The following is a 17440-nucleotide window of genomic DNA, read 5'->3' on the forward strand; positions in this document are numbered from 1 at the left end:
TGCCTGAACCGTCCTAGGATGGGCGCTATTTCGGTGTTTTCTTATCTGCTACTCTTCTTCTTTCGGCCATATCTAAATAAATTTTCCTATGTTATTCGCATCTTCTCTGCCGCATGTCCGGCACGATCTCCCTCTGCTTTTGCATCTGGTACAGCAGCTTCGGCTTCCTATATTTGTTATCGATCTCTTATGATACTCATATTCAGGCATGTACAAATTCTTGCATGAGGCATCGCCTCCACTGCTTTTCTTGATCCATTTCTACATATCTGCCTGTGGCTACGCACCGTTTTTGTAGATCTTTATATCACCTTAATATAATACATTTAGATTTTCCTTCTGAAAAAAAAAAAAAAAAAAAAACAAAAACAAACAAACAAAAACAAACAAACAAACAAAACAAACAAAACAAACAAACAAACAAAACAAAACTCCACTTACAATTGTTGTTAATATTGTCCCCCAAAATTATACCAGAATGCACAGTAAATAGGAATCCAGAAATTTTACAAGCACGACTATTTTGGCAAATTGATAAAATACTACAACTACATTTGATAATTTGTAGAAATAAACCCATAAACTTAAGTAAACCCATAAACTTAAATAACAACAGAAAATTTAGTACAAAGAATGATTCAGCGGTATTTATTATGATATGTCCTGCAAAGTACAACCAGAAATATTTGAGACAAAATAGAAGAGAAGATAACTAGGGGACCTCCAAATTGCTATGCCCATCCCAATCTCTCAATTCTCCACAACCGTTGCAATCACTCTCTAACAACAATTGTTAGAGAATCAATTGAAAAAAAAAACGATGAAGCTCCAATTGAGGACCTGAATGGTCCTCACTCCAATATCACTAAAGCTCTATGAAATTCTTGGATGGAATCTCCTCAAGAATTGTTGGGTTTTTGTCCAACACTCAATAACATACCCGAGGGTTTCCGTCCTAGGGCTACTGAAGTAGAGAACCAGGTTCTCAAACCTCACTATGTTCAAATCCAAGAGAACCGAGTTCTTAAACTTTCACACAAGACTATGCTCAAATCCAACATGTCCTGGAATGGCCTTCTCCTCTTTTTATAGATATGATGGACCCCTCTAGAACTTCCTATTTTATTATTATTTTAATCATTCATTTCTCTCTTTTTATCTCAACTAAAATATCTTTTTAATGTGAGAAAATAGTAAATTGGCAACCATGCATCCTCATGCCACTGAAAATCAATTCTAACCACCCCATCCTATAGATCTTCTTGTTTTGGTTCCAACTCACTATTACACTAAGGTGTTCTATCAAGTATTCCTCTCAAAATGCCACCTTAAGTATAATTAATTGAGTTAGACACCATAATAACCCCAATTTATGGGAATTATCAGAATGCAATGGAACGAGAAGAAATATGTGTCAAATCAATCTTGATGATGGAGTATGGCAAGTGAACTCCTTTAGAGCCCACAAAACATCTCTAAAATCCCTTGGGCCCACCTGATGAAGTAAACTTGCACTTGTGACCTATCTACCTCCAACCCTGAAAGTCCATCCTGAACATGCCATAAGAAACACCAGAAAAAATACCATCACAAATCCTCTCACCCCAAGATTGCTTACCCTCAAGCAATCCAAAGAGGTGGACCAGTTTGGTGGCCCATTGTAACTGAGACCCAATGCCCAGATTCCATATAAACCACTAGGTGATGCCATGTCTCAGTGTCAACCCACCATGAATGAACCCCTTAATGTCAAGATCCCGAACCAATCTCTGACTGAGCCTCTCATCAATAAATCCTCTTGGATCCCAATGCCACCAAGAACAGGGGTTTATGTTCCATGGCTCCTGATGTGCTATAGCTTCGACTATGAATGTTGCTCCATCAACTGCATACCAACTCATTACCTCTCTCTACTCCAACCCTTGGCATAGGCCAAGGTCAGTCCCACTATGTAGATGCATGCCTGAAATGCTGGAAAGTTTTTGGTCTGCCTCCCACCGCCAATTGGAGCATGTAGTACTCGTCATGTCTAAAGGTCTAAGCTGCATTATTGATTGTAAATTGCAGTGGATATTCTATTGGACAGTTCGTGACAACAGATCTAATAATATTATATTAAAACTCTAAAAATTATACATTATAGTTTATTAAACTTTAAGATCTGTGGACTTAACTATAATTAGTGCATCCATGCGAATGGAAATTATACAGAAAAGTAGAAAACGAAAATAATCACACACACAAAAGACACAAGATATGCTCCCTGGGAAACCCTTTCGGGAGAAAACCCAACTAGAAGGTGAGGTTGTTTCACTCTCTTTCTATATTTAGAAATATGGCTGCAGGTATAAAGAAGTAATGTATATGGCCAATGGACTACTACATTGCACAGCTACTCTCTATGTGCTCTACCTCCTATCTCTCATAGCTATCTTTGCTCAGCTATGGAACAAAATGCTCTCGAAAGAATGGAATGCATCTTCCTCCTAGTGGCCCAGTTATAACACAATCTGATAGCCTACTAGTGGTTAAATATGACTACATCAACTCTTAAATAGAGTTACAAAATAGACTCTTCTAGAGTATTTTACATAAAAACATATGGCTAGCCCCTTTTCCCTGAATAATGGAGGTTGACGCGACATCCTCCTGAACTAAAAGTGTGAAAACATGAAGGTCAACTTCTAAGTGGCATAACTTTTGCACACGAACTTCGATTAATGCACTTCTTGCGCCGTTGGAAAGGTTGATGTGTGCAGAATAGAATGAAAAAGTGCAGCGCTAGAGAAGAAAATTTTTACCTCCAAAAAACGTTGTTTGATGCCTCAAAACACTTCGAGAAGGTTTTAAACCTCGTTTCGCCAAACTAGATCTCGCCAATAAAAATGATCTCATGAGATGATTCCTCCATTTTTTCCACTCCAAATGCATTGAGATGGATGAAAAACAATATAATGATCTAATTCAGATCAATTATGCTCCTAGCTAAGAATATCGTGCTACCAATAGGATACCAACTCACGATCTCCCACCAATCCATCCCGTGGGAAGGATTGGATGCATGTGCACCTGTATATGGTATAAGTCATTGTGTTGCGCCATGCTCAACTCATGTAGCTTTGCCCAACCAATCAACTAGATATGCCTATGAATCCATTCCTCTCTCCCTATAAGTGGGCAACTTGTGCTACATGCCCTGTATTTGTACTCCTGGAGAGGGTTGCTGCTTAGAAATACTGCAAATTTTCTTGCTACCACTACATCTACCTGCGCCTCATCAATGGATAGACCCAAATATGGATGCACCACTATCTCCAAAAGAGCCTCCCTCATCTAACTGAAAACTCCATGCTCCATTAGTCCTCTCATCACTTGCAAAATTGTCCTGTCAAGTCCTAATGCTTCCTAGTGAACAATGTTTGCAAATACTACGTCCTTGGTGGTTGTCCATACATTTTTCTGTTCCTCATCAATGGATGGCCCCAAGGATGTCTGCTCATCGTCCTTCATCATGGGCTCAATATGAGCCACTAGCTGATTCTCCAAAGATGACCCATCGTGCACACCGTGCTCCATTATGTGTTGATCATACTGAATGGGAACAAGTTGTTGCTCATCAATCTTCTCTTCCAAATATGGTTGCATCTTTGAGCTCCTGTCAACAGCTACCCATGACTGCTCATGCCCGTTAGAGGTGTCCTCGTAAGAACCCATGGACTCAACTATAAAAGAAGAATCCTCATCCTGAAAGTCAGAAGGAACCTCCTTTTATTCTACCTCTATCATATCCTCGTTGTCACTCTTGCACAAATGGTTAGGTCCCCAAGGTTCCTTCAAGATGAAGAAGAGGCCCTTTCTTCTCAACCCATTAATTTCTTGTTGCATGGTTATTCACCTCAAATTCTCCATAACTCCTTCTGGGTTAGTTGTCTTATGAAGAACCTCATATTTTGCTCAACCACCCCTTTGGCTAGCTCATACGAAGTTGGTGAGACAACTTGTGTCTCCCTCCAAATGGCTAATAATTTGGCCTGCATTTGTTTGCGAATGATGTCACCTTCAATTAATAATGAAGATAAAATATTTTGCATATTTGCTTTTACCTCCTTGGGGTGATCCCTCTGATGTTGCTGAAGAAGAATTGACACATCTGAAAGATAAAGAAGGGGACAAGAATACAAAATTCTTCCATAAATTCTCAAGCGCAAGGCGGGAAAGGAATTCTATCTAGAAAATAAGTGATGGAAGAGGGGGTTTTCTATACTCTCAACAGGAAATCTCAAAAGAGGCAGTGAGATACTTTGAAAGGCAGTACAAGAGATCGGAGACCAGTTCGATACAGGATATTCTGTGGGGCATTGAAGTGTTTCCTTAGATGTTCGATGAGGATATAAATGATCAAATATTCCAACCAGTTTCCGAGGAGGAATTGCTGAGAACTATAAAAGCTTTTAAAAGGGACAAATGCCCTGGCCCAGACGGTTGGACAATAGAGTTTTTCTGTCACTTTTTTGATATCATCAAAAATGACCTTCTAAAAATGGTGGAAGGATCCAGGATGTCAGGCAACATCAACCAGAAAACATCCTCCACTAATATAGCACTCATTCCAAAAAAAGGAAATGCAATGCCTTTCACGGACTTCCGTCCAATCTCTCTGTGTAATATCTCTTACAAAATCATATCAAAAATCATCGTTGAAAGAATCAAAGGAACTTTGTCAACATTCTTAACAAAGGATCAACATGCCTTTTTACAGGGGAGGAACATTCTAGACGCGGTTGCAACAACTCAAGAAGGTCTTTTTGCCATCCATGCTAAAAAAAGTGATGCAGTCATTCTAAAAATCGACCTCAGCAAAGCGTATGACTGCATGGATTGGGCATTCATCAGATGTTTGCTAGCAAAGGTTGGATTAAGAGCCAACATGATAAACTGGATCATGGCATGCGTAGAAAAGGTGAATTATGCAGTCATTGTAAACGGGATCCCATCTTCTTTTTTCCTAGCGTCAAGAGGCCTTCGCCAAGGCTGTCCCCTGTCCCCGCTTTTATTCATTTTGGCTATGAATTCGCTCAGCCTCCATATCAACAAGGCTGTCAAGGAAAATAGGTGTCTCCCGATGAAAATTTGCAGGAACATATCAATCTCTCATAATCTGTTCGTGGATGATGTTATAATGTTCGGAATTTTATGCAGATTCACATGGTTGTGCTACTATGAAATTCTTAAAAATTTCCAAAAGGCAACTGGATTGCAGATAAACAACTCAAAGTCAATTATTTATCACAGTGATATAAACCAGGAAGAGGTGGACTGGTTATCTGCTCTTTTCGGAGTTGAGACGCAATCCATCAGTCATGGAATTAAGTACCTGGGATTTCTGTTAAAAGCGAATGGATACTCAAAGGTGGATTGGCAATGGATCCCAGAGAGATACTACAAGAAGATATCAGTTTGGGAGTATAGATGCCTTTCTCTGGCGGGGAGAGTTATTTTGGCGCAATCTGTTTTAAATCAGTTGGCAGTTTACTGGGCTCATCTGTTTTTCCTCCCCGCGAGCATAATTCAATCAATGAACAAGCTTACTGCAAATTTTATCTGGGGAGGTCAGGTGGGAAAAAGGAAATATCATCTCTCGAAACTATCCTATATTTCTTTGCCAAAAAGCATGGGTGGATGGGGTCTATTAGATTTGAGGACTTTCGGAAAGGCCCTTTTATGCAAGACTATGTGGAGGGGGATTTATGAGGAAGGGCTTTGGAGCAACACAGTTCAGGAAAAGTATATGGGCAGAAAGAACATATCTTTTTGGTTCAGGAAAGGAAGGATAGGATCCTCTTACGGATCATCAATATGGTTAAGCCTCCGCAAAATCGAAAGATTGTTCCTGAAGAATTTAATATGGCGTTTTCAATCTGGAAAAAATATTCTTATAGGGAAAGATATTTTTCTGAGTGGCTTAGAGGAGATCAGTGTTCCTGAATCATTGCTGACATTTCTTCACAGGAAAGGTATTTTCTTTTGGGACAGTTTGATCTCAAGATGGCAGGGTCCAATCCCTATCTAGTGTGATGCGGAAAGTTTGAAAATGTCGGCTGATATCGCTCTGAAATGGGACCATATCAGGACTTATCTCAGAAATTGTGGCATATTTCGCTCGACGGAGCATGATTGTCTTATATGGAGAAACTCGAAAGGGATGAGTTCCATTCGGGTAAAAGACATTTATCAGAGTTTGATTAGTCTTAATCAGTCCTCATGCATTATCTCTTTCCCTTGCATTTACTGGAAATCTGGGTGTCCATCCAAAATGGTTTTCTTTTCATGGCTGTCCTTCCACAACAAGAATCTATCGTGGGAGAATTTAAAAAAGCGAGGATGGCAGGGTCCTGGTATTTGCCCCATTTGCAGATCGGCAAAGGAAGATAACTTTCACTTATTTCTAAATTGCAAGGGATCTCAACAATTATGGTTTTTCTTGGAGAAATGCTTTGGAATCCAGCATATGTCTCATGCTTCAATAAATGAAGCGTTTCTATGGTGCAGTAAGCAAAAAGAATCATGGAGATCAATTTTTATCATTACTATCTGGTGCATCTGGAAGTGGCGAAACAATTATATTTTCAATGCCAAAAGGGCCCCTTTTTTGGAAATCTATTTCAATATTATTGCTCTCTATGATGCAATCCCGCAATACTCTCCCAAGCAAAAGAAGCAGGTTAGTAAAGAACTCTCACAGGAACACTCTTCTCTGCCAAGGGCGTATTTCGATGGAGCTGAGCAGAATGGTTTATGTGGCTGTGGATTTCATATTTTAGCAAAAGAAGACAGTCATTTTTCCATACATTGGAATGGGGGGAGGGGCACAAATATGTTGGCTGAGGCGATGGCTCTCGCAGGTCTTTTGAGTTTCTGTCTTTTTTTAAATCTTCAGGATGTTTCAATCTTTGGAGACTCAAAAGTTTTGGTGGATTATGTCTCTGGAAAAAATTCCATTTCCAGGCCTCATCTAGTGGGGTGGCTAGACAGGATCAGATTTTATTGGAACTCTTTAACAGGTGGCTCAGTTCATCACATCAACAGGGATCAAAATCAAAAGGCAGACGCATTATCTAAAAAGGGTCTCCAAGCGGCTCCGGGGTTTTGGCATCTACAGGTTTCCTCTGGAGGAAAAATCTTTCCCATACAGGAATTCTATCCTCCTGACTTCTAGTTCTCTATTGCAGATCGTCAGATTCTCTCGGGTTTTCTCTTCTGGTTCATATTTCCCCATGTCTGTTTTTCTTTTTTATATATGATGCTGTTTCCATGGTTCTTGTTTCTGCTCCGAAGGTTTCTACTCAAACTTGTATCCTATGTTCTCATCGGAAGCATGTTGCGGGTTAATAGTCCAGATTTTGTTTTGTTTTGGCCTTTTCTTGATCTGGTTTCATCATGATGCTGGTGTTTCAACTCTAGCTCCGTGGGTTTTACTGGCTCGATCTCGCCATTTCTGAAATATGGCTCTTTTTTGTGTTGATCCAGATCTTTCGGGACATATACTATGTTCAAGTGAATGTACATTTTGGCTCTTTTATATATCTTATATAAATACAATCATGCTTTTTCTATCCTGAAGCAAAAAAAAAAAAAAAAAAAACCTTTCATTTGAGAAATTGTTATGGAGGTTCATGTAAGCTTAAACTAGCTCTTAATATGGGTAGATTTTGCCCAAGATCTTTTGAACTAACAACCTTTATATCATGGAATACCTTAATTGTACAACCCATCACCCTCTATTACCTTTACATCATGGAATGCCTTAATTGTACACCCCATCACCTTCTATTCTATGCCCTATGGACAAATTTAAAATAAATTTTAATTTGAGATTGGAGGCTATTGTAAAAAGATAAATGTTGATCTTGGGTTTCCTGAATACTCACTTGAAATATTTTTGGTCAACGTATCTAGTCATCTATGTGGTGAAAATGATTTTGGTCAACGTATCTAGTCATCTCTGTCCTGAAAATGAGCCACACTTTGATGGCTCAAAACCTTGACTAAAAATATTTCAATATGAGTAATGCCGAAATACAAGATCAAAATAAATTTTAAATGAAAATAATATTATTTGAAGACATTTGCGGAAGAAATCACATTGGTAGAATTAGGCCGACCTGTTTCGAATTGACCAGTGTGGTTCATCATGAGGACAAGCTCCAAGTTCAATAGGGAGTCAGGACAAGATGAACAATCAGATCATAGCTCCAAGTTAAATAGTGAGTCAGGACCATGTAACACCTATAGGGGAAACAACTAAAAAACAAATATTTTTTAACAACTATAGGGGAAATAGCTTAAAAACGACTATTTTTTACTGGATAGAAAATGGGACAAATTATTATTATTTACCTAATAATTAATAGTAAAATAATAAATCAAATATAGTATATAATTATAAATAACCAACATGACCCTTATAAGTAAAAAAAAAAAAATCTATTCAAATAAAATAATAATTAAGTCAAATGAATTAAATGTAAAAGAAATAATATTAAGATAATCGAGTCAAATAATATTAAATAGATATATTATTTAGTTATAAATTAATTATCTTGGTATAAATGAAATATGTTTATGTCCTAAGCTTATTTATAATTATAAAAGGAGTAGTCTAACAAGGCGGAGGAATTGGTCGGTTTCTGTTGCCGCCTGGAAAAACGTCCGGCTCCGGCTGCCGGCAATTCCTCCACCCTTCGCGAGCTCCACCCAGCTCCGCCACCCTCCGCATTAAAGTCGACGTCTGACAGGAATCAGTGGAGGCAGGATTTGCAGAATCTGAATAACGCTGCCAAAGAGCACCCGCTTCTGGAGGTAACGCGACCCTCGGAAAGCTCGATATCGCCAGAGGAAATGAGAAGGTTGCTGAGGTTCCTGTAGATCGATTCACTCAGAAAATCACTACGCCAAATCCCCCATGCCTGCATTTCCGACAAAGAGTTATTACAGATTTGTATGGACTCCGCAGGACAAGAGGGTGCCAAAGAAATTTCCAAATCGCTTGATGAAACGGGGGAGATTCTTATAGTCGGTGATCGCGTCTACCTTCGGCCTGAGCAGGTATGGGATTTGATCTTTGAACCTCTGAAGTTTCTGGTTTTTCAAGATTTTTTGATTTTGTTAGGGTTTCAAAGTGTTTTTCTTTTGTTCTTGTTCTTGTTCTAAGATTTGCTTTCTTTTCTTTTTGTAGGTAGCAAGGGCTGTTGAGGCCGTCGTGCCTCTGATATATGATCGTCGCAGGGAAGAGCTACAAGAGATGGAAAAGCAAAAGGCCGAAAGCCAAGAAATTAGTTCAGAGAGCTGCAGTGCGGGTTTGGGTTTCTAAGCCTAAGACTGCCGCTTTAATGCGGTTCACCTTCTGAGATCTATCGTGGGATGTGATGGAACCCATATGCTTCTACCTAACCTCGATCTATTTCTTAGCAGGCTATGCGTTTTTCCTCCGAACATCGACCGATCCCACCTTTGAGGGCTTCTTCCAAGCTCGCTCCAAGACCAAGCATAAGTGATTGATGAAGCAGAGGAATTTTGACCTGGAACGATATAGAGAGCTTCACACGATAGTCGGGGCCCCATTTGATGCAATCCACATGTGGCAGCCTCTTAGATGCTATTTAGGCTGACGCCATTCAATTCTTAGCTGTAGATATGTGCCCATTAAATTAATGCCTTCAGGGTTTGTTTTGTTTTACTGAGGGACACCAAGTCATCAGAACCATAAGCGTTTGTTTTGACTATAATGCATGATTAGCGCCATCTGGGAATTCGTCAATATCCCAAACACCTGCAGAGTCTGTTGAGGATGGAGAACCTCAACCACCATGACCTTTTGAATATGCACATGATCCAACTGATGGGACAATATTTTCACTCGAAGAAATCGTTCCTTCTTTCTATTGTTTAGAAGTCATTATGTGGCTTTGTTTAGTTTTAGCCGTGTCATCTTGTAAGATCTGCACCTCTTGCTTTCTGCATTCTTGCTATTAGTGACGCAGGTTGAAAATCTACTCAAGACAAGTGAAGGGAGCTCTTAGCCGTCAAGCCCATTCCATATAAGATTATGTTTGGGATATTGTAATTCATATGAATTGAAACTATTTTTTCTTTAAACTTTCCAAAAAGAGGCATTTAATAACCTTGTTGGCAGAACTTCTATTGATATTATGGTCACGATTCAAGTGTTTGTATGTGCCTCTGAAGTAAGGAAGTTTGTATCTGATTCGATGAATCATAAATTAGTGTATTTGGAATGTAATTTTTATGGTGGCTTTGCATATTATCTTTTCACGAGCATTATTGCTTTGATATGTGGGTGAGAAATTATATGGGTTTGATTGAGAAATTTTACCCTTAAAGTCCTTGATCAGCTACATCTGAATCATAAATTAGTGAGTTTGGAGTGTAATTTTTATGGTGGCTTTGCATATTATTTTTTTCACGGGAATTATTGCTTTGATATGTGGGTGAGCAATTATGTGGGTTTGATTGAAGGATTTAACCTTGAAGTCCTTATCAGCTACAACTTGTATGAAGATTCGAATATTTCAAACATACAGAGATAAAAATGACTTGTAACAAGTTGTCCTTATTATTCATATTTAGTTATTTAGTTAAGAATAGAAGTTATAATATCATATTAATTAATAGCTATAAAACTCAAAAATCAAAAGCACATTCAATTATAAAATGCTTATGTAATTGAGAAACATTTTGAGAGGCCCAATTATTGGACCAGGAAATCTCATTCCCAACAAAGAGGTTAAGTGTTTTGGAGAAAGACATTCTCTTCTCAAATAAATCGTTGTACCAAGTCATCTAGTCTCACTACAATATAGACTGAATTAGATGAGTGTGGTGGCATCTTTCTCTGTTATATGTTGATTTGGAATTTAGTCCATAGACAAATAGTTACAACGAATAGACAATTAGTTACAGTGAAGGGTACAAGTATATATTATGAAGGGTACGACTATATGGTATTAGGGCAGCCCATTTTTACACTTTATATCTAGTGTTGTGGGGTTAAGGGATAGGGGGTTATTTTTGGAGTTGGTTAGTTATTAAATGGACATTATGAGCTTTCTATTTTGACTTGTTTCATCTTCAAAAGACCATTTTAACATATATTTGTGTTTTCTTTAGCTTGATAGAATTCCAAACCTTGTTTTAAGAATATCTAATGTAGCATATTTTATTGTTGTTAATTGAAGCTTTGACTTAATACACATTGATAAACAAAATGCTTTCTTCATCTGCATATGAACTTTTTCCCTTATAGATGCACCTTTTTTTTCCCATGGGAAAAAGTCGTAATTTCTATTAATATAAAGAAATTACATTTTGTAGATGCCAAATGCATATTCATATGGAGGCTAAGGAGCCTGACGAGTTCACAATCTATAGATCTTAAGGATTGTCTGTAATGTCTCCACGCAGGGAGTCCACAAAGTCTGTACTAGTTGTAACTAATAGATGATCAAAAACTAAGTCCTGCTCTACGCAGAGAGCAACAAAAAACTGTACGTTACCAAAAAAAGAGTTGTTACTCATGTCCGAACAGTGGATATATATACATGATAATACAAAAAAACAGAGCTTGTTTATATGTGGGCCTTATAGCCCATTTTCTATAGGATCATCAAAAGGTCTATGATAATGCTAGTAGAATTTTCCGTCTATCTCCTCCTGGATCAACCAGTCATTTCCTTGTCTGTGCGCTGCCTCTTTGGATAGTTGATCTGCATCTGAGTTTTGTTCCCTGTAGATGTGTCGACAGACAAATGATTCAAAATATGTAATCAATCTTTTAGCTTCATCTAAAATATGCCTCAATGAAAATGCATAGCAATGTGATGCATCATTCAGCTAGTTGCAAACAATTTTAGAATCTCCATAAAGTTGCAAGTGTCTGCACTGTTTTTATAATGCACAGTGAATAATATGTTTTGTTGTGCACAGTTCAGCAAAGTTATTGGTGCCTCTGCCTAGGTTGATTTGGATCTTGTAGCAGTGCGATTCATTGAGGTAAAGGATGGCGCCACCCCCACAGCCTGCTTCCTGAGCAGAGCCATCAAAATATGCCCAGGGCTTAGATTTGTCTATGATTTCAGGTCTGATGGTGCGAGGGGGGGGGGGGGGCATTGGTTTCCACTTCGGGTAGCAAATCAAAATCGACGATCGTGTGGTGTAAAATGACAAGCCAATGGGGGGTCTTTAAATTGAAGATGGCCTGGTTACGCGCAATCCATAATGCCCAGCATACAAGCAGTGGCATATTAATGAATTTTCCTGAGTGATTTTGACACCAAATGTTCCAAGCATCCATGAGATTGTGCCCTTGCCAGTTTTTTAAGTTTGGATAGTGAGTGATGATGGATTGCCAAAATTCCTTAGCTGTATTGCAATTTAAAAAGAGATGCTCTGTACTTTCTTCTTCCTTGCGGCACAAGTGGCACCAGAAGGGACCATAAAATGATCTCTTCATTAGATTGGTCCCGGTAGGGATCTTGTCGAAGAGAATGTTCCACATCAATAAGCGTGTACGAGGTGCTGCCTTGAGCTTCCAGAGCATTTTCCAGGTTGGGAGGATGTCCTGTGGCTTGAAGGATTCCATGAGCCTTATATAACCATGTCTCGAGTGTATACTCCGTGTTTTGCAAAGGCCCAGATTATCTCATCCGGTCTTTCTGTGAGTCTGATATGTGCCTGGGTAAGGGCGTCCATGTAATCCTACCATTCGTGATGCCACTGAACTGGTATCTCCAAAGCTCGTGCTGATACCCATGCCTGCTGAAGAAAGGAAGAATTGTCGTTGTCGCCGATGTGCTTGATGTGTGTTACTCCTCTGCTGTGTAGGTATCTTAAAAGGCCTGCAGATAATCTATGGGCATTGCCACAGCCAACCCATGGGTCCAAACCAATTCGAACAGCATTACCTTCCTTGATGCGCCATGTAATTCCTTCACGCAGAAGTGGTAGTGAGCCGATAACCGCTTTCCAGATATTAGATATGTTATGTCTTGATTCATGCTGCTGACGGAACCAGTCCATTAGATGCAATGGCTTGATGTATTTCACTTGTGCAACTCGGGACCAGATATAGATGCACCCTTATACCCAAGGGCCTCTCATATTATTAATATACACTCGGTCTCTCATATTATCATATTATTAAGAGACTATTATTGTTACTCATGTTCATGCTTGAGGTATACAAGCATGAAATAGTTTATTTAAAGAAAAAAAAATACACCCCAAAAGTCAACAATGAAATAGTTCCTACATTCTTTATACCCAAGGGTGTCTCATATTATTAACATACACTCAGTCTCTCATATTATCATATTATTAAGAGACTATTATTGTTACTCATGTTCATGCTTGAGGTATACAAGCATGAAATAGTTTATTTAAAGAAAAAAATACACCCCAAAAGTCAACAATGAAATAGTTCCCACATTCTAGCTAAACAGTTGGGTATTAAGCTTGAGGTAATTTTGAGGTAGACAAGCATTAGCTTTTATATGAAGTTGATGTAGCAAGATCAATAGCTACCAATATTCTCAATAAAAATGATAATTGAGTAATTTCCAGATAGACAAGCATGAGCTTTAACATTCAATTTCTCATATTATTAACAACCTATTCACCTTCTATATATATATATATATATGTATAACAAAATCACAAAATATAACATTAAAGTCATAAAAAATATTACTCTTTTAACATTAAAATTACATATTAAAAAAATAAGTATAATATAAAAATATAATTTTTAAAGTGATTTTTTTTTTCAATTAGGTTAAATTTTAGTTGAAGTTGGACTATGTGTTAAAATTATTTTTACTTTACATAAAGCTCATCTTCATCCAACCTAGGCAAAAAAATTAATGAGTCAAGACCTAGAGATATCTAACCACCAATAAGATAATTCTAAATAGGATGGTTTCCTTTAAAAAATTGTGATGAATCAACCAATAACAACTAATATTAGTTATTCCTACCTCTAATTTATCAACTAAATTATAATAAAATTTCATACCAAATCAATCTCAATGTAAAAACAATATACCTACAAAAATACTACTATGAAAATTACATAAAATCCTAACTAAATGTTTATTTCAAAAAATAAAATTCAAAAATAATATCATAATAATTATTTTCACCTGGATCACCTCAAAATCTTACACTTGATTAATCAATATCTTAATGAAAAAAGTTTATTTATAAAATATGACAACCACTCACAATAATATTAATTTTAAAATTTTCCTAAAATAACTAAACATAAAACATGACAGATTCACTAACAATGATATTTATATTAAATTTTCCAATAAAGAATTTCAAATTGACTTGGCATTATTGGTCCCTGCATTATAGGCTACAATAAGATGAATATTAAATTTTTCTACAAACAACAGACTGGCTTGGCTTTGGCTTGGCTTTGGCTTTATTAGTCCCCTGCATTTATGGCTCGGCTTTGGCTTGGCCTTGGCTTTATTAGTCCCTGCATTTCTAGCTTGGCTGTGGCTTTATTTCATCTTTCCTACAAACAACTCCAGGCTGGCTTGGCTTTGGCTTTATTAGTCCCCTGCATTTCTGGCTTGGCTTTGGCTTTATTTGTCCCTACATTTCAGGCTGCAGGGACTGTAGTTGGTTGAGTTTCCATAATAACTGAATTTCCTTTTTCCAGTTCCCGTGATATCAGCATTTCAAAACAAACCAAACAAAAGGATAAGCCTCTAATTCAGATTTAAAAGCTACTCAATTTCCATCAAACATTACTAATAAAATTTAGGATTTCATTGCCTAGTTTCCTGCAATAACACCGAACGTTCAAGTTCCCAAAATTTATATGACAGCTAAGAATTGAATGGCGTCGACCTAAATAGCATCTAAGAGGCCGCCACATGCGAACTGCATCAAACGGCGCCTGGCTATCGTGCGAAGCTCTCTATATCATTCCATGTTGAAATTCCTCTGCTTCATCAGTCGCTTCTGCTTGGTCTTGAAGCGAGCTTGGAAGAAGCCCTTGAAGGTGGGATCGATCGATGGCCGGAGGAAAAACGCATAGCCTGCTGAGAAATAGATCTGCTAAGAAATAGATCGAGGTCAGGTAGAAGCATATGGGTTCCATCACATCCCACGACAGATCCTAGAAGGTGAACCGCATTAAAGCGGCAGTCTGGAGGCTCAGAGACCCAAACCCGCACTGCAGCTCTCTGTGAACTAATTTCTTGGCCTTCAGGTCTATGTCGGCCTTTTGATTTTCCATCTCTTGTAGCTCTTCCCTGCGACGATCATCTATCAGAGGCATGACGGCCTCAACAACCCTTGCTACCTACAAAAGGAAAAGAAAGAGAATCTTAGAACAAGAACAAGAACAAAAAAAAACACTTTGAAACCCTAACAAAATAAAAAAATCTTGAAAAACCAGAAACTTCAGAGGTTAAAAGATCAAATCCCATACCTGCTCGAGCCGAAGGTAGACGCGATCGCCGATTATAAGAATCTCCCCCGATTCATCAAGCGATTTGGAAATTTCTTTGACACCCTCCTGTCTCGCGGAGTCCATACAAATCTGTAATAACTCTTTGCAGGAAATGCAGGCATGGGGATCTGGCGTAGTGATTTTCTGAGTGAATCGATCTGCAGGAACCTCAGCAGCCTTCTCCTTTCCTCCGGCGATATCGAGCTTTTCGAGGGTCGCGTGACCTCCAGAAGCGGGTGCTCTTTGGAAGCTTTATTCAGATTCTGCAAATCCTGTCGGTGAGATTCTCCAAATCCTGCCTCCATCGATTCCTGTCAGACGTCGACTTTAATGCAGAGGGTGGCAGAGCTGGGCGGAGCTCAGGGAGGGTGGAGGAATTGCCCGCGGCTGGAGCGGACGTTTTTCCAGGCAACAACGGAAATCGGACAATTCTTTCACTTTTTTTTTTTCGAAGGTGGTAAAACCTATCAACTCAGGTGTCAAAACCAACAGTGAGGACAGCCATCTCTGGCTGCTATCCGCGAATGCTGGGTTTGACTCATCACTGTTAAATAGGAAAACCACGCCACCTGGTATAACCCTGCTGGTGGTCCGTAATCGGGAGCAGGCTCTCACTCCTGCCAGATGCCTTTGGGTCTTGGGCCGTTAACCTGTTTCCTTACGTCCGAGGAAGACAAGCTCTTAGCCAAGCAGAAGCAGTTTTACGGCATACTCCAGGCCGGGACAATTCTTTCACTTTGTTAGACTACTCCATTATAAAAAATAACCAACAAAACTCTTATAAGTCAAAAAAATTATTATCCAAATGAAACAATAATTAAGTTAAATAAATAATATTAAAGTATTTAAGTCAAATAATATTAAATAGATATACTATTTAGTTATAAATTAATTATCTTGGTATAAATGAAATTTGTTTTAAAAAAAAATTGAATAATTATGAATTAAATTTGAATGTATTCTAATTTTTTTTTTCATAGATTGTAGTTGACTATTTTTTGTTTCATAGATAGTAGATATAAATGTAATTTTATTAATTAATTAAAAAAATAAATAAATAGATAAATAAATAAATGAATTAATTTATTTTAATTTTAATTATTTTTTATTTCTTTTGCTCTTGTAAAAAAAGAAAAATGAAAAAAGAGACAAATAAACCAACCTCAGGGGGAGAGAAACTGAAAAGAGGAAAATAGACAAGAAAGGGAAGGGACTAAGAGGAAAGAGTTGGAATCCAACAACCATTTTCCAACCGCCGTCTCTATTAATATTACTAAGCCTCCTCTCAATTTCAATGGCTTCCCTAAATTTATGTTGATGAAATTGAGAAATATTTGCAATGGCCTTAGCCTCTTCAATGCATATCTGATGCTTGGTTTTCTCAGCATGCTCTGCTAAGGCCAAAGAATGAGTCCTTCCATGCTTAATATCGACAACGTGTTCCTTAATCCTTTGATTAATAGAACGACTTGTTTCACCAATATATGAAGTTCCACAGGAGCATGGGATGCATCATGACTTAATATGTGAAGCCTTGAGGATTACCATCACATTGGTTCGCCTATTTCTTTGGAGGAAGTGGAGGTGGTATTAATATTTTTTTTACTAAAAATAAGAGTCAAGGTTCAGACAATTGGCCAATATAATTATTTTTATATTTATTCCACATCATGGGTCCCGACATTCTTCACATGATGGAGGAGTCCCATACCACTTGAAATATTTTTGGGGCTATCAACTCCACATTTATTACATGGATACCCAAAGTTTTAGTGCCAAATTCATTTGCATTCTTCCATCCCATCTCACTATGTAATACTATATATAAGCTCAAATCTAATATTATTGCTATGTGTATATAGATTACAATATCCAGGTGCATTTGAGTGGCTTAAT

The 17440-nt window shown here is 38.0% G+C and overlaps 1 protein-coding gene across 1 annotated transcript; it reads right to left on the reverse strand.

Annotated features, from left to right (window-relative positions):
* Nucleotides 1-14838: 14838 nt before the first annotated feature.
* On the reverse strand, nucleotides 14839-15878 carry LOC149240049 (calcium uniporter protein 3, mitochondrial-like). The gene is made up of 2 exons (XM_089367240.1): nucleotides 15524-15878; nucleotides 14839-15394 (listed from the first exon to the last, which is right to left on the reverse strand). Exons 1-2 carry the CDS (start codon nucleotides 15626-15628, stop codon nucleotides 15209-15211), a joined length of 291 nt encoding a protein of 96 aa, XP_089223366.1. The 5' UTR covers nucleotides 15629-15878; the 3' UTR covers nucleotides 14839-15208.
* Between the last annotated feature and the right edge of the window lie 1562 nt (nucleotides 15879-17440).

The sequence above is a fragment of the Pinus tabuliformis genome, chromosome 8 (genome assembly GCF_031772625.1).
Source record: "Pinus tabuliformis cultivar Carrire ecotype Pingquan chromosome 8, CPIR1, whole genome shotgun sequence".
In the NCBI taxonomy this organism is placed as follows: Eukaryota; Viridiplantae; Streptophyta; class Pinopsida; order Pinales; family Pinaceae; genus Pinus; species Pinus tabuliformis.